Here is a 25,570-nt window from a genome sequence, read left to right as displayed (position 1 = left end):
CGGTTACGCGCAGAGACCTATTACGAACTTCGTTGAGCGGAGAAGCGACTTCACAGGCGAAAAAATGTAGCTTGTGATAATCAACAGGTCTGTGAACTCGAAAAGTACAGGGAACAGCCGCAACAGACGCGGAAGTTTTACCAACACGTCAGCAGAATGAAGCCTTATACACCTTCATGGGAAATCTGATTTCCGACCGAATGGGCATATTAGAGTGGTGGATTGAGTATTTTAAAGAACTGCTCAGCTCGGTGAGTTGGAGGCCCCGCCAACTGAAGACGACGGGCAAATGTAGCCACCTCCAACCGTGGGGAAGACTGTCCGTACAAGTCATCGTCTTAAGAATCAAAAGTCGCTAGGAGCCGATGGTTAAATATGGAGGTGACCAATTACACCAAAGGGTTCACCAGCTTGTGCTCAAGGTGTGGGACATACTTGCAATGACTGGCAAAGGGGCATTATCCGACCTATACATCATCTAGGTCGTACAGGTGGCTATCGGCGCGAAATTTTGGGCTACATATTAATGAAGGCAGGACGAAATATACAGTGGCAACGTTAGCACCAAAAACCACAGAAGCAACTACATTGAATGGCATTGGTCAAATGAGAACAATCAACATAGGAGACTACAACATTGAGACCGTAGATAATTTCTCCTATTTAGTGTGGAAAATCACAACCGATAACAACTATTACGATGGAGCTATTTCAGCTTCCAAAAACTGTTCTACTTGAAACATCTCACCATAGGATCCAAGCTCTTAGAGTACAAGACAATGATCTTGTCAGTACTCATGAATTCATTGGGGACTTGGGTTCTTAGCAAGAAAAATTGCGAACTCTTGGCCGCGTTCGAGAGAAGAATTCTCCGAAGGTTCAGAAAGCGGAGACGGGAGGGGTAATCGACACAAGCGAAGCTTTTCTTAAAGAAGAGGGAACGAGTGAATTTACGTTGCATATTTTCAAGGCCAAGACAATCACAGTTAAGGGAAAGTGACCAGATCACGGAGCAGTATTCGAGGGTATTCCTCACGAGGGAATTGAAAAGAGCCAAGGAGGGTTGAATGGAGTCAAAATCAGAGGAGGACACTTTCAGACGTTTAGTGCTGCACCATTAGTGGAGAACCAACGAACCAGAGTGTCTAGATTAGATTGAAGGGAAACACGGACCATAGGCGAAGATATAGCGGAAAACAGCTTAAGGTCGTCGGCATAGAGCAAACAGGGACAAGTAAGAAGGGGACGTAGCAGGATCGGTTGGAAAGGTAAGGGGCCAGCCATAAAACAAGTAGTATGGGAACACTTAGAGACGAGTAAGTATCTTGTGATTTACAATGTCGAAGGCTTTAGGGAAAGCAATGTAAGTGGTTTGTGCTTCTTGCCGTAAATTTAGACATTTGGCGACAAAGTTGGTAAAGTCAAGCAGGTTGGAGACAGTGGACCTACGCTTAACAAAGCCGTGTTGCTCTTTCACTATGTAGTGGCCAAAGTGGGCGGACAACCAGTCGCTGACATATCTTTCCAGGAGAAGAGGAAGGAAATGATACGGTAGTTCTCGGCAAGCGTACGATCGCCACTTTTGTGTATGGGTATGATGAGAGCCTCTTTGCACAAGCCGCGAAAATGTTTCATTTCGAGGTTTTTGTTGAAAACAAGAGATAGGGGAAGGGCAATGGACTTACCAGTTTTGAGCAAAAAGGGGTTTGGAAGACCATTATAACCAGGTCCGACATTGTCATCAAGTTTGCCAATAGGTACTCGACAAGGTTTGGGGTAAGAAGGGGAATGGTAGGCGATGCGGGGCAGGCTACATACACTATCGGGAGGGATTCGGAAGAAAGAGGGGGAACATAGACTTAGGAAAAATAGCGGCAGAGTAAATAACAAGATAGTTGGGGGCAGTTAGCTGAGGAGTCAGAGAATTTAATGGACGGAGGGGATAGCGGGGGAGAACAGCGGAAATTGCGAATGTGGAACCAGAAAGGTTTGAGGCTTCCACGTTTTAGTGAGTCTTCAACACTGGTCAAAAAACGTAGAGCAACGTAGAGATTTGAAAAAAACTAAGTCACCATAGGTCCTAGAAGACAAGAACTTCTTCATCGCAGCGTGTTTTTGACGTAGTTTTTTGTGGACTTCAATGGTGAACCAGATATGGTAAGAGCGTAAGCACATAGGAGAGGAGGGGACCTGACAGGGAAGAAGATCAGATAAAATGGTATAGAAGGAGTTGAGGAACCCAGTTGATTGCCGCCAGGACTGAGTTCAGACCTTCGAAGTTCGTCTTACGAAAGTTGAATTTGGTAGGCTTGCGAGTGACCGGAGAGTGGAGTCGGGATATCTATGTATTGAACACGAGAGCAGGATGATGGGCGTCAGGAGCAATGTAAGACGGGCAACGGGTAAGAAAGGCAAAGCACAGGAAGGTTAGAGAAGACAAGGGCAAGAGTGCGATCTAAGTGGTTTCTAGAAAGGTTAAACTGAAGGGCGTCACAGGTGTACATGAAAGTGAATAGAGGAAGGGAAGGGTGGGTGGGGTTATTAGGGAGGGCGAGAAGGCCAGGAGTAATGGACCAGGAGAGAATGGGAAGATTAAAGTCGCAAAAGAAGATGAAATGAAGTGAGGGAAAGAAACCGATTAGGACCTCTAATAATCTGCCGAAGAAATCCTCGTATAGAGAAGCCGGGCTAAGGCAGGGAAAATATACACACCATATGATAAAGGGACATACGTTTCGCGGAATGACTCGTATGGTGACAGAATCGAAGGTGGAGGAGGAGGAGGAGGAAAATATGATTTGATTTGATCCTGTCGTACAGTTAGGTTTCAGAAATGCAGATGACGTGAGGTTAGAATGCTAAGGCAGAAAATTTGAAATTCGACAGCTTGGTCTTTAGACCTCTTATATTTTGATCAAAGAGTGTAAAATTGTCGGAATAATTTAAGTTCGACGAGATAGGCGAGCGCGCCGGAAATTTTCACGAAGCTAACTCCTCTAGTAAGGCTTGACGAAGATTGGACGATGACATCGAAGTTGTGGCGATATGTCACTTTGAAAAAAGCTATCACTCGGTCAGGAGAGCCACCGTTCGCCAGCTTCACACATGAGAGAGGTGACAAAGTTTAGTTGGCTTTGCTTCTGATATAGGCCAGAATTTCATTGGACGTGGTGGAGTCCGCGGCATTAGGTTGGAAAGGCCTGCGCTTCAGCGGTGGCGGGCGTCGATGATGCACAGGAGGAAGAGTGTGGTGGTGCTAATGCAACGACAGTAGGACAATCGTCAGAGGTGCGTAGCGCAGCCGATGCTGTGTAGGGAACATGTCCCTTGGATGCAGGACGATTTTTCAGTTGGCTAGCGGACTTCGTCGGGTTGATACAATCATTTATAGATGCAGTGGAGCAGTGCGTGGTAGACAGAGGCAGAGGCGGCGCCAGTATTGTTGGCCGCAGTCGCCGGCAGGGTATAAGCAGAACCAGCGGCGTCTCAGGAGCTGATGCTACGCTGGTGGTCGATGGAATTACGAGTTGGAGAAAGCGAGCATTCTGGGGCTGGCTCCCCTACCGTTGTCGAGGAACGTGTGTACATTCCAGAAACCAACCGTAGTCCGTTTTCGATAACCACAGGGCATATTTACCATTTTACTCGAGCGGTCAGTACTCCTCTGCACCTGAAAGTTGATCATAGTATGTTAATGCCTAGTAGAATGTAGCTGGGTGGAGGAGTTGCGAGAGAGACGCCTTCGACGGCATAGACATGCAATTCGCTTTGACAAGAATTTTGCTTGCTAAGATTAATCTGAACATCGATGTAGATGAGAAACGACCAAAAGGCAGACCGAATTAACGATGGCTTGACACGCTAGATGGTGATTTGACAGCCCCCATCCCATTCAGGTCTATGACCGAGCAGAATGGCGCAATCGATCATAACGAGCGTTTGTGAATAGGAAAAGGCCTAAAGAAGAAGAAAACAACAATTTAATCGAAAACGGGGAAAAATACCATGCTCCGATGATTGGAAGAAGTTGATGATTGTCAAAACCCTGAAAAAGCCCATCAAAATATCTACAATTGTGGGTTAAATAGTAATCCTGTAAGCTAGTAAACGAAAAATTCAATTAAAATAATTTATTCGATATTACTTTAAATATACAAACATTAAATAAGCACAAATATTTCGATTGCAACATTCTATAATAAGCTGAAGTTGTTATTGCACTAATATGTAACCTTAGTACCTAATATTGCTCTAATCGTATACATATATATACAAAATATACAAAAATATAACAAATACGTATGTTGATGTTTGTCAAGTGAAGGTTTGAATGGCTCAAATGCAATTGATATCTTATTATCTCTAAGAGCAACTCGATACACAGAACAACCGACTCTGCAGGCGGAAGTGACTGCAACAATGCGGAAGTCTCCATATGACTTTGCTACACTTTTAATTAGGAACTATGTGTTAATGTTTGATTGAACATAATAAATACATGCATACGCTTCTGACTAGACCTGCTTTTCGATTCAAGTGGATAACCCGATCCCCCATTATCTGATCGATTTTCCATTGAGTGCAGACAATGATTTCTTGGCTATCTACTTTTCCTATATGGGTACATGGCAGTTTCATTTACGCTTCCGCAGTTCTTGGCAATCTTCTTCCAGAAAACCTTGATCTCGCCGATCGTTGCAAAATGCTTGAGCTGAGTTCGCCTCTGCTGGAAGCGCGTAGTGAAGCACCTCTGGTGGTTCCACGCTGGAAGTGTTGTACAACTTTATTGTCAGGTACGTCGGCTTCAACGGCTCTCTTCCCGCAGCATGGGAATTCCCAGATCTTCTGACCCCGACCAAATTCTTCACCATCAGCAAGTGTTTGGGGCAGATCCTTATCTAATGTTTCGGGCAGATACAATGACAAAAGACCTCCAACAATTCCTAAGATGCCAAGAATAATTAGTGGAAACGATGGAGCAACATTGCCTAAGTAGACAACGAATGGTGCAACGATACTCGCGACATATCCCATTATGTGAATGAATGCAACACCTTGTGCTCGAACAACCGTTGGAAGCAGTTCGGCCGCATATTGTAGGCCAATGCTGTATGAGATATTTACACTGAACCGTCCAAATATAGCGAGCGTGGCTGATATGACGCCAACCGGTGCAGCTGTGGCCAACAAGCTGAAAATTCCACTAATGACCATTGATCCGCATGTCATCCAGCGTCTTCCCCAGCGATCCAAGAGCAATGTTAGCAGAGAATCGGCAGGAAACTCGGTGGCTGAAGCGATGGTGAAGGTGATAAAGATGTCTAAGCCAAGAGATCCAACGTTACGAACGTGACCATCAAAGACTAATGAGATGGCCATCCAGATAACGATCAGCAAGATCGTGATCCTACGGAGTCGTGGAGTCTTGAATAGGTCAAGGGTAGAGTAGCTGTTGTTGGCACTCTCCTCTTCTTGTAGTCGCACGCAACTGTCGCTGAAATCCTTGTACACTTGTGGCTCAATCGCCTTCCCATTTACCTTCTCGAATCGCTTCAATATGGTGATGGCCTTTTCGATCTTACCCTGGGATACAAGCCACCTGGAAAGGAAAGATGTTAACAAATTGCAGCATTTTATTGGAATAATGTGATCCAAAAGTCTTTTTATGATGCAAGACTTGCATAGTAATAGGAAGTTAACTACTCCAATCGTAGAGTTAATGGTCCAGTTACCATCGGAAGGCAGAATAATTTGGCTCGAAGCGTTTGAAACTGAGATTCTTGTGCTCCCGCATTGAATGGCACAAGTCCACACTTAAGACCAAGAAGGCTTTGCGAAATTCTTGAGCACTTGCTTCTGATCCAATCGCACTTGCTGAGTCATAAGAGACTTCTGAATCTTAATGTAGTTTAGTGTAATGAAGTCAGTCTAGATACTTACCTGGCCGACTCAGGTACGACCCATGGTGTGAGAACGGCCAAAGCCAGGGGAGCCGATGTAACAATTGTGAATAGCTTCCAGTCGGCAAGGTAATAGGCGATCCATGGAATGACGCTGGCTGCAGTCGTGAAGAAAATCGCGATAGACATGTTCGCCACGAAGGTTCTCCATTTGGGACCTACATACTCAAGCACTGGAAAATTAAACAGAATGCACACAAGTTCATAAGAAGTTCAACGTGTTGGCGAGAGAAAAAAAACAATGTAAACAATAATGATGCAATGAAAAATGTTTTATTCGCGATTACCAGAAAAAACGACATTTGAATGGAGGCATTATTGCACAAGAGTAATTGGCCAGCGAATAAATTGCAGTTAGATAATGGTAATGGTGGCGGACGGTGGCTATGGTAATTGCGACTCAAATGCATCGTTAGCCTTTGTAATTGCCGGGAACTCGCTTCACACATGGAAAAAATGCATGTGCTTGCATAGAAGACATGGCTGTCTCCTTGTCGATCGTTTGTTGGTCAATGTTGACTTGCGACAATTTCAGCGTTGATACCACGATTAAATTCATTGCCATTTGTGCTCTACGTGGCCAGGTGGAAAATTGTGCGAATTGATCGCACAGATCTCACGCATGGCGGTAATTGGCAATAACAAGTGTTTTGATGTCCCTTGAACCGATTGCAACTAAACGAGCGTTTCAAATTGGCATGCCGTTTAGTTCTTGGGGTTCCATTTCAGTGAGCGTCGACATTTATTGGAATTAAGCAGATTTGGGAGCGGTTTTGCCTTGATTTATTCAAAGTTACCACTTACTAAAAGTTGGGTTAAGGTCGGAAGAGTTGTTTGGCTAATTTATGAGACTCCATCATTCATGAAAGGATGTAGGATATGGTTGTCATAAACACTTATGTGGAGCATAACGCCTCAACCACAGGTACAGATCTTCGCTGCCGGTTTCCAATAACGTGCTTCAGCTCCCTCACACCTTTCCTCTGCTGTTCTGTGTCTCAATGTTTGACCTATCTACTGCCACTTATGTCTGCTCATGAAAACTTCTACGGGCATCTGCCACTGCATCTGCTACACAGTGAACAATTACCCAGAGTAGTTCCACCGTATTGAATCTAGACATAGAGTTCAAACGGTTTCTGCATTCCTGAACGATTTTCGAGGTGATCAAAGGACTGCTCAATACCCTCAATGCAGCTTGGCTGTCACTGCAGATTGCGATGCGCCTGCCCTTCAACCGCTCATCAATCACCCAGTTTGCCGCCCTCAGGATCGCATAAACTTCGACTTGAAAAACCGTTGCATATTGTCCCAAAGGAAAAGCCCACTTATCGTTTGTATTCGAGAGGCAGACTCCGACTCCAGAACCCTCTTCTGTTTTTGAGCCATCGGTGTAGAAGACTTCCGTATATCCCGCGACGCATTCCTCTGGGACTTCCCAGTTCTCTCTACGCTTCAGGGTAACTTCATGTCTTCTACCAAACAGATGTGCGGGGACACAAGAATCGGAAGGCATTGTAAGAACTGGATTCAGTCCTCCCAGCAACTCTTCCAATGCTCTGTGCCCCCCACATCCGTCGTTTTCCCATAGATCTAATCGAATTAGCCTATGAGCTGCTCTCATTGCAGTGCTTTGAATAAATATATCCAGGGGCTGCAAATTGAGTAGTGCATTCAGAGCTGCGCCGGATGTCGTGCTCATGGCACCAGTAATACTCAGACATATAGTTCTTTGCAGTGCGGCTAGTTTACGGTGAAAACCTTTTTGTCTCACCTTAACCCACCATACTACGGATGCAAATACGAACATCGGCCTAATGATGCCAACGTATATCCACATTACCACATGAGGCTTGAGTCCCCATGTCGAGGCAAAGGTCCGTCTGCACAGCCCATAAGCTGTGAGAGCTCGTTTCATCTTTACCTCTACATCTTTGTTCCAAAGAAGTTGTTTATCTAGAGTGACTCCCAGATATTTCACTTCTTCGGAAAGTTGAAGGGTAGTACCCCTCATCTCAGGGAGGCAAACTCCATTAAGTTTTCTCCTTTTTGTGAATAAAACCATTGTGGTTTTATTTGGATTAACTGACAGACCATGTCTGAGGCACCAGCTGTCTATCAAATCAACGGCACGTTGTATATTCCTACACACCGTTCCAAAATCCCGATCAACAGCAAGCACAGCCACGTCATCAGCGTCATCAAGCTTATGAGCGTGTATTGGCAAATTTTGCAGTTCGCATAGTAGTGAGCCGATGAGCATACTCCACAGAAGTGGCGAAAGCACACTTCCTTGGGGCAGCCCTTCGTTGTATCTGCAGTCAGGTAGCGATCGATACCCACCTGTGATCTAAATGCGTTTCCACGAATGTGACGCTCGACCAGTCTCTCCAAACCTTTCAGCAAGAATGAATTCAAGCTGATCTGTCTGAAGTTCTTTGGATTAGAATAGTCATCTTTCCCAGGTTTCGGTATGAAGACTACCTTAACCTGTTGCCAAGAGGAAGGCACGTAGCCCAGAGCAAGACATCCTCGAAAAATATTTCTTAGAGGTCGCTCTAAATGCTCCATACCCTCCTTTGGCATTGCCGGATTGATGCCATCCATGCCAGGTGCTTTGAAATGTCTGCAGTTCGTGAAAGTACCGTCGGGATTTCTAAGGAATCCAACTTGGCCGACTTATCCCTTTTGAGGACTCTGCACAGCCTTGAAGTCTCTCTTTCGCCTTCCAGTTCCTCACAGTATGCTCTAAAGGAGTCTCGTTTCGAACACCTAACGAGTCTCTTATATTCACGGTGTGAGTTCCTGAAATTTAACCAGTCTTCGTTCTTGTTACTTTTGCAAGCACGGTTTAGAAGTCGCCTGTTTGATTTCCTGAGTTTTTGCAGTTCTCGGTTCCACCAAGGAACCGTTTTACTGCTTCAGAGAGTTTTCAATTCATCTTCCAAAGGAGTCTTTAGTCGCCTTGGGAACTGTACTTTATTGCCAAGAAGTTCATTGAACGTTCGTGACTCTGTTGGTGTTGAATCTGAATAAAACTGAATTTTTGTCGATCGATCTCCATGAAACAGAAACAATCACTGTTAATGCCAGTAACCTGTCCAGAACTGAGCGATTTAAATATCTCGGGTCAATGCCATCAGCCAATGAAGAACAGCTTTATGAAAATTCTTTACGCATTAGCGCAACCTGGAACTCCGCCATGCTATTAACATAGCATGCTGGTCCCAAGCCCAGGTAAAGGAGGAGGGTTTGAGGCAACGTACTTTGTACTATCCTCAGTAAAACAAAAATAAAATGCTGAGATCAGGGAAAGAGATAAATAGAGTATAGTTGGAGTTATTCCACTATGCTAAATCCTACCTGATCTCTCTTGGTGACAGGCCCCGCGACAGGTCGACCAAGAAAATGCATAGAATGTCGTTACAAACATGATGATCGGATTAAGTCACAGGCCTCGGAGAAATGCTAGGGTGTCCACCTCAGTCGACGCGGCAGGACGGGCCCCGGTCCTGTCGAGAAATGGGCAAGGGTTCTTGACGCATGGACGGCGTCAGGACGTAAGCAAGTTAGTCCGCACACAACGAACAAAACAAATACGTGTCTGCACGCTAAATGTTGGTACCCTAACTGGAAAGACCGAGGAACTCGCAAGAGCCCTTCGGAAAAGGTGCATTGACATCTGCGCTCTGCAAGAAACCCGATGGTCTGGTTCCAAAAGCTGCGACATTGAACGCGAACGCGGTAAAAATGGCTACAAACTTCTCTATTTTGGTAACCCACACACTCTATATGGTGTTGGCATTGCCATCTCAGAGGGTTTCCGTGATGCCATTAAAGAAGTCGAACGATTTGATGATCGGCTGATGAAGCTCACCATTATATCAGCTGATCGCACTATTCACTTCTTCACCGCGTATGCACCACAGACAGGCCGACCTGATGCCGAGAAAGATGCCTTCTGGCAACTTCTCGATGAAAAGACTTGTCACGTGCCTGCTGACGATTACATAATCATTGCCGGCGACCTTAATGGTCATGTGGGTGAAAAGGCAGACGGTAACAGGTGCCATGGGGGAAAGGGGTTCGGAGCGCGCAACGAAGGTGGCGAGCGTATAATCGATTTTGCGGACACCCATGACCTTGTACTTATGAATACATGGTTCATCAAACGATTGTCTCATCTTCCCACATTTTATAGTGGGAACAATAAAACGCAAATCGACTATATTCTCATAAGACGCCAACATTTTACCACTGTCACTGATTGCAAAGTCGTTCCCTATGAGACCATCGCACCTCAACATCGGCCGTTGATTGCTGTCCTGCGAATTAAGCCACCGATAAAACGGCGTGAGGAACGCACTGGCCCGCCGCGCATTAAATGGTGGCGATTTGGTGAGAAGAACGAAGAAATGGTCTCACTCATACGATTGCCAACCATTACGAATGTGGAAGAATCATGGAACCAAATGAAAGACACGATCCACAAAGCGGCCTCTGCAACCCTCGAGGTCACCAAGCCGGGTAAGCGGTACATCAACCGAGATACTTGGCTTTGGAATGATGATGTTGAAATGAAGGTCCGCGAAAAGAAACGCCTCTACCACAAATTTCTCGACGATAAAACGCCTGCTAATTGGCAAATTTATAAGAATGCCAACCGGGAAGCAAAGAAAGCGGTCGCTGTCACCCGAGCGAACCATTTCAAAAATCTTTACGATAAACTAGACACTCGGGATGGCGAGAGAGATCTGTACCGACTTGCTAAAAGCCGTGATGAACGCACACAGGATATCGAACACTTCTGTTGTGTTAATGACAAGGACGGTACTTTGCTTACTGATCGTCAAGCCGCAACGGATAGATGGCGAGAATACTTCGAGCAGATTTCAACTGAAGAATTTGCTCATCCTCCACTTCCACAATCATTGCCGACATTTGGAGCAGTTCCACCAGTCAGCGCAACTGAAGTCGAGGAGGCAATAAAACAAATGAAATCGGGGAAAGCAACAGGACCTGACGACATCGCATCTGAGCTCTGGAAAGCAAAGAGCTGGGACCCAACACCGTGGCTGAGTGAATTCTTTAACCGGGTTATTCAGGAAGGAAGAACACCATCTGACTGGCAAGAAAGTACCACTGTTCCAATATGGAAAAAGAAAGGTAGTCCAACAGAATGTTCAAATTTCCGTCCGATCCGGTTACTTTCCCATACCATGAAGATTTTTGAACGCATTCTTGACAACCGTATTCGCGAAATCGTTGAAATAACCGTGAATCAAGCCGGATTTGTCAAGAACTGCGGAACTACTGACGCAATACACGCTGCGCGGTTACTCATGGAGAAACACCGTGAGAAGCATCGCCCTCTTTACATTGCCTTTGTGGATCTAGAGAAAGCGTTTGACCGTGTACCACACGAACTCATCTGGTATGCTTTACGACAACACTTCGTGCCAGAAGAACTCGTGCGCTGGGTTCAATTGCTCTACCACGATCCGAAAAGTAAAGTTCGAAGTATGGCGGGTGTATCAAAACCGCTTCGTGTCTCTGTTGGAGTTCATCAAGGAAGTGCCCTCTCACCACTCCTCTTTGTCCTTGTTATGGACACCGTCACACGGGATATCCAAAGTCCAGCGCCCTACACACTGCTTTATGCAGATGATGTTTTCCTAGCATCTGATAGCAAAAATGATCTCGAGCAACTTGTTCAAAAATGGAATGATCGCCTCATGCAACACGGTCTCAGATTGAATTTAAACAAAACTGAATTTTTGACGACCGATCCCCATGAAACAGGCACAATCACTGTCAGCGGCAGTGATCTGCCCAGATCTAAGCGATTTAAATACCTCGGGTCAACGCTATCAGCCAATGGAGCGCTGCGCTATGAAATTGCTTCACGCATTAACGCAACCTGGATGAAGTGGCGTTCCACAACTGGTGTCCTTTGTGATCGACGTATGAACGAACGTCTCAAATCTAAAATTTACCGCAATGTCGTCCGTCCAGTCGCTCTCTATGGTTCTGAGTGTTGGCCGACCATAAAAGACAATGAACGGCGTCTCGCGGTAATGGAGACGAAGATGCTACGTTGGACTAGTGGCGTCACACGTTTAGATCCCATCCGAAATGAGGATATCCGCAATCGTTATGGGGTTGCACCGATCGTGGAAAAGTTGCGAGAGAGGCGTCTTCGATGGTATGGTCACGCAATTCGTGCAAACGAGAATTCACTTGCAAAGATTGGTCTGAACATCGAAGTCGATGGTAAACGACCAAAAGGCAGACCTAAGCAACGGTGGCTTGATACGCTGGATGGGGATTTGAAAGCCTCGAGATTGCACCCAGATCAGGCATTCGATAGAGCCAAATGGCGAAGCCGATCACGACGAGCCGACCCCGCTTGTGAACGGGACAAAGGCTGAAGAAAAAGAAGATTAGCGCAACCTGGATATATCAATGAACGTCTTAAGTTAAAAATTTACCGCAGTGTCGTCCGGTCTACGGTTGTGTTGGGCGAGTATAAAAGTCAATGAACGGCGTCTCCCGGTAATGGAGACGAATCTGTTGCGTTCGACTAATGGCGTAACACGCCTTGATCACATCCGAAATCGATATACGATTGTACTAATCGTGGAAAAATTGCGAGGGAGGCGGCTTCGATGGTATGGTCACATAATTCGCGCTAGTGAGAATTTACTTGTCAAGACCGGATTGATGTGAACATTGAAGCCGCTGGTGGCTTGATACGCTAGATGGGGATTGGAAAGACTCGCGACTGCTTCCAGATAAGACAAATGACAGAGCGAAATAGTACAACTGATTACCAACCCCGCTGGAAGATTTTTTGTTCAAGCAGCGGAGGTAATTGTCAACGAAGGCTTGAACGAGTAACCATGGAGATATAATAGCCCAAAGATAACTTTCACGTGGAGCAGCTTCAACTTCTTCATGTTGGTGTTGAGATGAAACAATGCTCACAAGATAGACAAATTGATAGAAGCATTCAACGCTCTGAAAATTTTTGTTTGGGAATGAGTTGTCCTGAGCCCGTCATCCACTTAATGGCGCTCAACGGTCTATTCTGTAATACAGATAGGATGAGAAGATCGATCATCAAAAGGTTCTCAACCTTAGTTTCGTCAATATTTCAGTCCGACTCTTCTTCTCCATGATCAGAGTCTTCGGCATGAGAGCAAATGTCATTACGGTATTCGAAGTGCTGAAGGAAAGTTATCAATTGAATTCCTCCACGTTTTTCGATTTCCGATAATAAAAAAGAATAATGTCGACGATAAGATGCAACCGTTGCGGACCCCGCTTTGGACTTTAATATCCGTCTGTGATTCTATCTCGATGCAAGACGTGATATTTTGCGCAGTCATATGTCGATCTAATGATATTCATTAATTCTTCGGGAACGCCTCTCCTACTCAGACTATTCCCGAATTTGGTGAAGAACAGGTGAAGGGGGGATCTGGACTCCGTACACTTTTCCACAATGATCGGAAGGGAATCGATGTAATCAAGTTTTTGAGGTGTTCATTGATACGTTCTAGAATTATTTCAGCAATTACCTTTACTAGAGCAAAAATACACAAATATCCTCCGAACTATCGTACTTAAGACGGGCGCCTCTTTTCGGGATCTTAACGATCGTTAGCTCATGCAGGCTTGGAGCTTTCAAGTGAAGATTGCGGTTACTTTCCATAAGCTACTCCCATATTGCGGCACATTCGCATAGAACAGTTTCAGCTGAATGTTGGCGTTGGGATAGATTCATTCCTGATTTTTGACAAAACACTGTTTTAGGATCATCCAAAGAATATTATTGTCGTCAATGCTGAAAAACCCAGAGGGTAAACCACCTTACGCTCGATCGATCATGTTTCAAAGTGTTCTTTTATGTGCTCCTGGATCACATTAGCTTTTACCTTTATGGCAGCAAGTCAAAATATTCGCCCAAGTGTGATAATTGTTCAGAATCTTATTGATTTTTCTTCTTCCAATCATTGAGGGAGGTCCCAAATTCGAAGGATCTCCATAGTCACTCCGCAGAAACTTCAGGAAGTTCCGCAGAAATACTGTCAATGCTACCGGCTTTGTGCCACCTGAGAATATTGATAGACGAAGTGATTTTATTTTTATTTGGTAGACCAGTCCTTATTTATGCTGTTGTTATGTTCTTATGATGGCGTTGTTATTATGGCGCGTATCATAAAAGCAAACTACTGCTGGATGATCTGCAAAGGTGACTGCACAGAGAGACCAAAATTCAACCACGGAAGCAGCAACATGATAGTTGACAGTTTTCATGGGGAAACAGGTGAATAGTAGTCATAGTCACTCTGCAGTTTGAACCTGTGGATTACATTCGGGATTTTGGTAACACAGGCAGAATGAGCGTTAGCCATAGCGCTCGAAATCCGAGTATTAAAAGAAAGTTTCTGTGAACCTAGGGCAAGAATTAGTACCATAAGCATATCATATTCCTAGTAAAATTGCAAAGGATATTGGCATCCATAAAAAATTAGATAAGTCAGTAGAAGATGATAGTTAACCAAGTGGTTAATAATTCACGAATCTAGCAGAAAACTGATCCTTCTTTATTTATCCGTCATCAGTCTAGACCTAAACCAGGCCGAAGTAAATAATATTTTTTTGTTGAGGATGCTGGGAGTCTTGAGTTTGCACCCACTTAGTGACGAACCACTAAATGGTATAGGTCCCAGGGCGAAACGTGGATTGGTACCCACGATGGAGCATAAAACCTGGGAAACGCCTGCTCAACCAACACCAACAGCTCTACTACCAAACCCTATCTCCACCTCCACGTGGTGACCGCTGGAAGCTCTTTCTTACCGAAAAGCTGCAGACGGAGAAGAATGAAGGCGAGTCTCCCGCGCCTAAAAACGGCACAAATTGTACCAACTGGTCCTCCAGGTTGGAGGTTGGGTACGGCTGACAATCCTACACGGAAAACCAAAGTTACGAAGCCACGACAGGAGCCTCGGACTGGACGGATTACACAACGACGAACCCGGCAACGATAAAGGAATAACGATGCACATTTTCTAATGGAATGTGCGCTCCTTGTACAGAGATGAAGCTGATGAGCAGCTAGCCGATACCCTGTCCCAATATAGGGCTGATATAACAGCGTTACAGGAGATGCGTTGGACAGGGACCGGTTTCCTGGAGAAGAGACACTACACCATATATTATAGTGGCCGTCCAGTAAACCATGTGTTTGGAGTAGGTTTTTTAGTCAGTCAAAAAATGAAACCTGCTGTTATCGGCTTTGAAAACATAAGCGAACGGCTATGCACTCTGCGCTTGCGAGGCAAGTTTAGAAATATAAGCCTCATTAACGTTCACGCCCCTACAGAGGTGACTGCAGAGTCGGAGAAGGATACCTTCTACGAGGCAGTAGAACGAACCCTCGAAGCCTGTCCCAGATATGATATCAAAATCATACTTGGGGATTTTAACAGCCAAGTAGGGAAGGAGCCCATATTCAGGCGATACGTTGGCTCCCATAGCTTATACCAAAATACAAATGATAACCGACTGCGGATCATTCAAATAGCAGTATCACACGAAATGGTTGTTGAAAGTATCTGGTTTGCGCGGAAAGCGGTCTACAAACATACGTGGGCCTCTTCAGATGGGACCACTTTCAATCAAATTGACCACGTGTTGATCGAACGCCGCCACCTCTCAGCCATGATGAATGGCAGAACATATAAGAGGGCCAATATAGACTCGGATCACTATCTTATTGGCATGGTGTTCCGAGCTCGAATAACAACACCACCCAGAATTCCCTCTGACAATCAGGTGAGAGTTAACACTGAAGCCATCCACAACACAGCCCTCCGCAACACCTATAAGAGGGAAATGGATGCCGCAATATCCGCAGTCAACAGAGATCCTGAAGATGAAGCATCAACAAATGATCTTCACAATCACCTGAAGAACGTTATCATAAATACGGCCACAAACATATTTGACCCTAGCCGCAAAAAGAGTCGGAACGGCTGGTTTGACGATGAATGTAAGCTAGCAACGGAACGGAAGAATACCTCATATCGAGAAATGATGTATTCTTAAAGAACGCGAGCATGCGCGGAGACTTATCACGAATTTCGGCGAGCAGAGAAGCGACTTCACATACGGAAAATGAAAGCCTGGGAGAACCAATAGGTCTGTGAACTCGAAATGTTCAGGGAGCAACCGCACCAGGCGCGAAAGTTTTACCATAAGCCAGTAGGATGAACCCTTATACATCTCGATGCTCATCCTGCCGAGGCAAAGAGAGAAATTTGATTTCCGACAGAATGAGCATTTTGGAGTGATGGGTTGATTATTTTGATGAACTGCTCAACAATCAGAACATCGGCGAGTTGAAGGTCCCACCAACTGAAGACGACAGACATATACTGCCACCACCAAGTATACAAGAAACAGTCCGTGCAATTCATTGGCATAAAAATCATAAGTCGCCAGGAGCCGATGGAATTACAGCCGAATTGGTGAAATATGGAGACGACCAATTACACCAAGTGGCTCATCAACTTGTGCTCAAGGTGCGGGACAGCGAATCAATGCCTGACGATTGGCAAAGAGGCACAGTGCAGCAATTATAGAGGTATCACGTTGTTGAGTACCATCTATAAGATATTCTCCGTGATCTTGCTAGGCCGGATAGCTCCATACGCCCAGAACATCATTAGCCCATACCAAAGAGGCTTCACTCCAGACAAATCAACAACAGATCAGATTTTCTCTCTGCGACAAGCGATGGAAAAACTGTTGAAATATGAACACCAGTTGCACCATCTCTTTTCATCGACTTTAAAGCCGCATAGGATAGCATAGCCAGGGTAAAACTGTACACGGCCATGAGAGAATTCGGTGTCCCAACGAAATTGATAACCAATGTGCGAGGCCAGATAAAAGCAGCAGGATCACATGAGACATCAACAACGGTCTACGACAAGGGGATGCTCTATCATGCGTCCTGTTTAACCTGGCCCTCGAGAAAGTGATCCGTGATGCTGAGGTAAATGCGAGGGGTAAAATCCTCTTTAAGTCCACCCAACTACTGGCCTATGCTGACGATATCGACATCAAGGGAAGAACCACCCGAAACGTAGAAACTGCCTTCATCTAAATCGAGCAGGCGGCGCCAGATCTTGGGCTCCACATCAGCGAAGGCAAGACAAAATATGATATATGGTGGCAACGTCAGCACCAAAAACCAACCAACCAACAACATCAAATCGCACTGGTCACACGGGAAGAATAAAGATAGGAGACTACAACTTTGAGACCGTTGATAATTTCTCCTAGGGTCGAAAATCATAACCGATAACAGCTACGATGATGAAATCCGCGCATAGTTGTTGTCAACCAACAGAGCGTATTTCAGCTTACAAAAACTGTTCCACTCGAAACGTCTCATCATAGGGTCAAAGCTCTTCCTGTACAAGACAATGATCTTGCCAGTCTTCATGTATTCCGCGGAAACTTGGGTTCTTAGCAAGAAAAATTGTGAGAGAAGAATATTCCTTTAGACGTGTACGTCGAGTACAAGGGACCACTATGGTCTGGATCGTTAGGGGCTGAGCCTCCCCCACCCTATACAGACACATACGATACATTTGCTAATATTGCATTTGATTATTCTAATCATTAGTCCTTCGGAAGTTGGGGGTTTTCTCTGTAGCCTGGAATAGAGACTTTAATTAAATAAACGGATAATATGAGGGCCTATAATTATCACCTGAGACCTGTATTTTCCGCATAATTTTCACCAGGGCCCCGGTTTTCCTTGTACGGCCCTGCGTCTAGCAAATTAAATTTTGAAGCTAGTAAGCAACGATTTAACAAAATGTAGACAACACAACTCATTATTTCTGCCACTTAAAGCGAAACATTTAATTCATACCTTTCAATTACCAAGCATTAAGAACACCTTCCCGGCTGACCACTATTCATGTAAATACTAATGATAGTAATGAATGGTTATGTGGCAAAATACAGCAAATATGTAGAATTGATTATTTATTAATCAATGCAAGGCAGTTGGAGTCAAACATGCTTAGTTACATTTGAATGAGAGTCAAGGAAACCATGGGGCAACTGACTAGAAACCACTATTATGATTTATAGAACTAAAGCCATTTACGGCACACACTGGGCTCAATTTAGCCGATTAAGATATGTATCGACAACTTATCGTGTCCCTGATCAGGTGGCAGGTACATCAACTGAATTAATTGCCTTTCAACGAACCTTTTAATTAATCGCTACTCCTAAATGGTATGTTATGAATGGTGCGTGTGAAAAAGTAAAAGGCTCACTTTCAAACTTCTGAAGTAGCAGCAAGTAGAAAACCTCTCAGTAGATAAGGTCAACGTCTTTCTACACTCGTACGTACATAAATATGCGTAATTCCAGCATAATAATTAAACGGTCGAACGACTCTGACCCCCATTTTCACAGATACATATATGGAACTCGGTAGAACGTGCATACTTCAGGCATGTTGTTTTTGCTGCTTGTTTATCTGCATCAGTTCCATTCAATCTTTGCATTTCAACTGAAGATACGTCAAAACTGATATTTTACGTTTCTATCTAATAATAGTAGCTTCGAGTGCTCTCAAATATGAGTCATATTTGATATTCTCATTAGATTTATTGATAGAAGATGTGCATATGATAACAGATTTGAGTAAGCAAAAATAATACTTCGAGGCTTCGAGAAGAAATGTACACTATTTACTATTATGATTCATTTTTCCAAAATATTCAACAGAAATTGAAAGTATGTTAAGATGCTGATTATAACCAGTTTAAGGGGGATATTCAGAAAATTTAACTATTTTTTTTCAGATTTTAGTAATTACAAATAAATTCTTCAAAATTCCTGTCCAACAATGTAAGACTAATATTGTTTCCAATTTTTGAAAATTAGGAAAGTTGGTTTTTGGTTTTGTTTTTCAATGTGAATGTCCAAATAAGATAAATACATACTACATATTAGGGTCATACCATTTAAAAAAATTTTGTTCGGCACTTTTTCAACATTATGTTGGGGCAAAATTTGAGCGTTTGGAAACTAATGCGAAATATTTTCCTTCTGATGCTAATGGTTACGGGAAGGTAAAACGTTCGGGACAGTCTAGTAAGTTACTTGTTGTGGACAAAAGCAAAAGTAACTATAATTTGTCAAAATAGAGATAAACTACGAATGAGGAGATAACCTACGAACTAGGTTACAGCATCAATGTGATACTCTTATTCTCATTATATGCTGAAGATACTCCTGCTTCCCGACAGGATAAACAAGATGTTTGGGAATATATGTATGTAAGGGAATGATTAGCGCCTGTAACCTCTTTCAGTCAGGCTGTTCGCATTGCCGAGGTAAGAAGCATTTGATCAATTTCTTCTGCCATGGACGAATACGCCATTCGTTCTTTCTTTAGAAGACAATTGGTATGTCCAGTTGCGTCCATTTTATCTCCCTGTATCTTTCTAGGAAGCTCTCCAGTTTCCATTCAATAATAAATAGTAGGACACTACCGACACTTCAATTGCTGGTTTCGGACATAAGAGAAATTGAATTCACTTTTGTTAAAGCATGCTAGATCTCTTCTCCTTTTACGCCGCAGACACCAGATATGCAGAATAGTTTTACTATATCAAATTTACATAAAAAGCTCAAACGAGTTTCCCATTCTTTAACAAATTTTGAGGTGATGAAATATGCGTTTGCGAGGCGTCTATCCTTCAATCGGCCGTTAATACCCCTGAAGACAGAGAAATATGACAGTGTTTTCCATCGACGTGCCATGTTTGCAGCCGCGATTGACGCGCGCTACTTATAGCTCCCTGTCCAGTCTTATGCTCGACGGCATTTACCCCTGCATTCGACAGAAGTGACAGCCGGGATTTGTCATATTTCCCTCTACTCTACTATGTCGCGGCCTATCAAATTTGGACCACCTTTTTTATTTACATGTAACTGCAGCTGTCTGCGCCATCTGTGCCAAGTTTTATGATCATGTCATCGTCAGTGCTAAAATTATACTTGTGATTTTTAAACGAGTAAAATTGATTTTTGCGATTTTTACAATGTCTGACCTCCTTACCTAAAAACGGGACAAATTGTACCACCTGGTCCTCCAGGTTTGGGGTTGGATAGGACTGACAACCCTATACGAAAACCAACGTTACGAAGCCAAGAAAGGAGCCTTGGATTAGTTTGACAACACAACGACGAAACGAGAATGGAATAAGCTAGCTGATACCCAGCCCCAATATAGGCTTGATGTAACAGCGTTGCAGGAGATGCGATGGGCAGGGACCGGTTTTCTGGAGAAGAGCCACTACACCATATATTAAAGTAACTATCCAGTAAACCATGTGCTCGAAATAGGTTTCTTAGTCAGCCAAAAAATTAAACATGCTGTTATCGGCTTTGAAAACATAAACGAAGGGCTATGCGTTGCGCTTGTGAGGTAAATTTAGAAATATAAGCCTCATTAACGTTCACGCCCCTACAAAAAAGATTGTAGAGTCGGAGAAAGATACCTTCTACGAGGAGTGGAAAGAGCCCTCGAAGCCTGCCCCAGGTACGATATCAAAATCATACTTAGGGATTTTAATAGCCAAGTAGGGATGGAGCGATACGTTTACTCCCTTAGCTTACATAAGGATACCAATGATAACAGACTGCGGACGATATGGTTCTTAGCAGCACCTAGTTTGGGTCAAAGCTCTTACTGTACAAGACAATGATCTTGCTAGTCCTTATGTATTCCTCGGAGACCTGGATTCTTAGCAAGATAATTTACGAACTCTTAGCCCCGCTCGAGAAAAAATCCTCTGAAGAATTTTTAGCTCCCTACATGAGGTTGGACGATTCCGTAGCCTACATAACGACGAAATCTATGAGCGATGCCATAACCGCCTGGTTGTGAATGAAATCCGGCTCAATAGGTTGCGGAAAGTCCGGAAAGTCTATAAGGACAATATCTACGGTAGAAAAAGAAGAAGAGGCAGACCCTTCCTGGAATGGAGCGATAGCGTAGGCCAGGATGCCAGACAGCTTTTAGGGTTATTGAATTGGTAAGCTCTGACGTAAAACCGGGATATCTGGAGTTCCTTACTAAGGCAGGCCTAGACTGGATACCGGTTGTTGCGCTATTAATGATGATGACGAAAGAACTCCCCTTAAATTTTGTTTGAAAATAACATTTCGGAAACATTCAGAATGTTGCACAAAGTCTTCGGTAAAACGACTATGCCACCGAAAAACGTTCATAAGTGGCACAAAAACTTTCGCAACTTTTTGGAGTAGCTTGGCTTTCAGATCTCATTTTGCCTATCCTCTCTTTATGAGAGTTAGCAATTATGAGAAGAAAAGCAGAAGATAATATCGGAGGAGGTAGAAAGTTTTTTAAAGAGAGGTTGGATGTATTTGCATTGCACAGCTTCAAGAGCAAGCTAGTCACATTTGTGGAAGGTAGACCAAATTATAGAGCACTATTCAAAGATGTTTCGAATAAAGAAATAGAAAAGTGGAGGAGGGCTGAAGTTAGAGGAGAAACGTATTACAAAACCACATATTTTGGAAATGCGATAAACGACGTCGACGAGTGGAAATTGAAACGAAGTTTGCCGTAGATGCTATATATCGGTCTCGAAAGGAACTCGGAAATAGTAGAAGTTTTGCACCAAAAGATTAAAAAAAGGATTCTAAAAAAAATGTACCTGAGATACATATTGAGTTACATTTACTAACATTTATTATCAGTTTTTGGCCGAACAACAACTCACCGAGGTACCTACGTTGGATTACAGCAGAGCACAGTCCAGTACAGATGAAACAGAGACAAATAATTAAAGATCGTCTACAGGAAATGAGCATGGGCGGTGAAGAAAAAGGAAAGGTCGTCAGTAAGAAAAGAATAGTAGGGGTCTAGTAAGGGACCTTGAGGAATTCCAGAGGGGGAAGATGGACGGGATAAGTAACCATGAAGGGGGTGAACCATGTGATATTTGAGAAGGCGAAATTTTTTAGCGAAAGTTTGGAGCAGGGTATATTTTGGTTAAGGGAATCTTTAAAGTCGGTATAAATTATGTTTGCTTCCTGCCGTGAATTAAGACAATGAGGTGGCCGAAGTGCGCGGCCAACCAGTTGTTGACGTATCTCTCGAAAATTTTGGAACAAAAGAGAAGAAAGTAAGGGGGTAGCTCGCATACACTAAAATAGGGTCTCAAAGTTTGAGGATAGGATTAAAAAGCCGAAAAATGACGAAAATAGCATTCAGCCGGTCACAGGGTCGTTATGAGGAATTGGAGGTGAAGCCAGCGAAACTAACATAAATGAGAAAAGCTTGAACAGGTTATGAGAATTACGAGTATGGGATTAAAATGGCTTGAAATTTCCGTAAGTTAGGACGACTTCGACGCTCATCAAGTATCAGTTATGCGCTCTTTTAGTCATTGATTTTACAGAATGACACGTAGTTTTGAAATAAGCACGGACAGTGACATTTTTGAAAGACTGAAATTTCTTCCGTAGTGCGTGTTTCAGGCGAATGTTTTTAAAAAAATCTCCGTGGTAAACCAAATTGGATAGTAGCGTAGACATGTAGGAGAAGAAGGAACGTAACTAGGGAAGAGATCGGAAAGGACGTTGTAAAAAATTCTAAGAGATTGATCGTATGCAGTTGAGAGTGCCGAAGGTGGCTTTGCAGAAATTGATCCTACTCGTAGCAGATTTTCACGTCGGTATTGGACGGTATCGGTATTGGACCGACGGGGCTATGATTAAAACTCAACGGCTACATGGTGACTGCCGATTTTGGCATACGGGGATGAACGGAGATAGTGCTTGGGCAAATGATACAGTAAAGGACCAAGAGTGCGAATCAATTAGTTCCTGGTGATTTGGCAACATTTGTAATGATCATGATAGTGGGGGATGGCCTGAAGGACGTTTGACTGACGATAGTCAATCCAATTATTTGTGTTTTTTGATTTCATTGATCGTAGTTGTGAAAAAGTTGATGCTTTTATGCTCCTACATCTCATCCAGAATACGCGTAGTCGCATTTATGAAGTAGTAAAGAACCGTGGACAAACGAATTACTAGTGACGTGGTATCGTAAAGAGAAAATAAAATGTTTAACATTTCCTTCAAAAATATACCAATATTTTAATAAAATTAACTTTTATATAACCGCCCTTTGAAAAATAATACAAACTCAAGGTATATGTTTGGCTATTGATTATTTAATAACATCTGTGACTCCTCTTTTTTTTTGGTTTGCCTGAAGAGGTTTGAAAAGCTTGTTGGTGACCATTGTAATTTTACATGATAAGAAGCATCCAATGGGCACACCAATAATATGATAATGGGCACCTCAGATTGAGGTCTAAGAACTGCTAGTTTTTAATTCTGTTTGCTTCCTATTTCTTTAGGGATTGAAGAAGTCCTGTGTCATCAATCACTTGACGACAGAACGAACTAGTTGAGGATAACTTCTCCGCCAATTTTTTAGTTCACCCTTACCCTGGGTGCAGCGTGATCGGAATATGGGAGAATCTTCAAACAGTAAGATTATGGCGTGTGTGTGAATGTGTGCCTTTGATGTGTGGGAGAGACAAAGCCTCTGAGCACTCCGACCTTAGTGGTCCAATGTTCTCTATTCCCCGGTCTAACGGAATATCCTGGATTCGTTTATGTATCGCAGGATTTCCGTTAGTGGATGTGATCCTACTCGCCGCAGTTGTAGCATATCAGCACCAAAAATCTGTTGTCTGATGCGCCCGTAGGCAGGGCACTCACATAGAAAATGTTCCGTGGATTCTGCTTCCTCATTACAAGATGGACACGTATCATCTTGGAGAATTCCTATTTTGAACAGTGTATTATGGCCAATCAGAATGCCCACAATAGTTCCGCAAATCTTTCTGTTTTTCGACAGGATAAACAGTATGTTTGATTGATTCTGACAGGAAAAGTTTGGTGTATTTAGCAGCATTAAGGCTCAGCCACCTGTAATTATGAGAAGTTTGTTCTCAGTTTCTCATAGCAGCATTAGCCATTGCTACTGATACCCCAATTACTGGTTCAGGCCCGGGCATGGGGGAAATTGAACCCCCTTTTGCTAAAGCATCCGAGATTTCATTTCATATCATAATGACCGGGTACCCAGAGTAGTTTCACCGTATTGAATCAAAAAACAGTTCAAGCGATTTCTACTTTCTACATTTTTGAAGTGATCAAAGGACTGCTCAACGCATTCAATGCAGTTTGATTATCGCTAAAGATTGCGATGTGCCCTTCAACCGCTCGTCATTCATCCTGAACGACCGTTGTATATTGTCCCAACGGAAAAGCCAGTAGACTGTAGGAGACAATGTGGTCAGCATTGCGCTGATTTGACTCAGGTACACATTCACAACTGATCCGACTTGTATCAGACATCTAGTCACGATGCAAACCCTCTGCAACCAATGAGATTTGAACCGCGACCCTCTGCTATGACAGCCCAGCGCTCTAACCACTGAGGCATCCGGACACACAAAGGTCAGCTCGGTATATAGTTACCACGCCAATCAGTTTACTGATATTATGGTAATGTAATTACTACTATATGGTCGTGTACATATGATTATATGAATAAATAATGAACATTTTTTCATGAAAACGAGGAAAAATCATAAAATCAATTAACAACTTACACAAAATGTACATCATCGTAAAACAATTATCGAAAGCGAATCCAACGAGAAAACGGCAAAAGGCAAATATCCAAAATGATGGTGAGAAGGCCGTTGCGATGCCAGCCACAAAACCGATAACATTGCACCAGACCAAGGCTGGAATACGACCCCATCGATCGGCAATCCAACCGAAAAGCAATCCCCCGACAATGGCTCCCACGAAGAAGATGGACTGGGCTACACTTGGAAGTGCTGCGTTATCACAAACCCAATCCAAATCGGTAGCAATTGTTGTGTATGGAAGTTCAGTGAAATTATATTCCCAACCATGTCGACAAGCAACAACTGGCCATGAAGGATCTGCCTCGGTGGTTCCATTTGCAAGAGCTTCAGTGAAGTTAACAGCGTACATCGAACATTTACTATAACCGTGGACATTGTCGTGTGGAATCGATAATGCCAACCTGAAAGAAGAAGGAAAGTGATAATTATAATAATACACATGTAATTACATAAATTAAATGTATTTTTGTTGTAACAAGAAGCGCAAATATACAAGTATTTTCGGAAGTGAAAAAATCTTAAAGGAACAAAGAGGAAGCATCCCGATGTTCGGTTGAAAACAAAAAAATTAGATTCGTCGGGATCAGGACCAGAACGTTCAAGAATCCCAATGTCCATGCGAATGAACAAGTATTCCGCATTCTAGTCTATTGATAAGCAACCAGAAGCTGAAAGGCTCCAGGTATGAAGGGATTCTGGTATCCTTATTTGCATTTTTATATTATGCACTTCTTAATGCCTATTAAAGACCCTGCGATTCTGGAACTTAAGACATTGCGATTCTAACGA

The 25,570-nt window shown here is 43.4% G+C and overlaps 1 protein-coding gene across 1 annotated transcript in view; it reads right to left on the bottom strand.

The window, feature by feature from the left end:
• Positions 1-4,121: 4,121 nt before the first annotated feature.
• Positions 4,122-25,570, bottom strand: part of LOC119649660 (carcinine transporter-like) — a 70,253-nt gene continuing 48,804 nt past the window's right edge. The window contains exons 2-4 of the mRNA XM_038051916.1: positions 24,737-25,182; positions 5,941-6,133; positions 4,122-5,599 (exon numbers count right to left, since the gene is read on the bottom strand). Of these exons, the coding sequence (XP_037907844.1) occupies positions 4,639-5,599; positions 5,941-6,133; positions 24,737-25,182 (1,600 nt within the window). The 3' untranslated portion in view covers positions 4,122-4,638. The remainder of the gene's footprint in view (positions 5,600-5,940; positions 6,134-24,736; positions 25,183-25,570) is intronic.

Source organism: Hermetia illucens, chromosome 2 (genome assembly GCF_905115235.1).
Source record: "Hermetia illucens chromosome 2, iHerIll2.2.curated.20191125, whole genome shotgun sequence".
NCBI lineage: Eukaryota > Metazoa > Arthropoda > Insecta > Diptera > Stratiomyidae > Hermetia > Hermetia illucens.
Note: the sequence above shows the minus strand (reverse complement) of the source record. Positions and strands in the feature narration are given on the sequence as shown.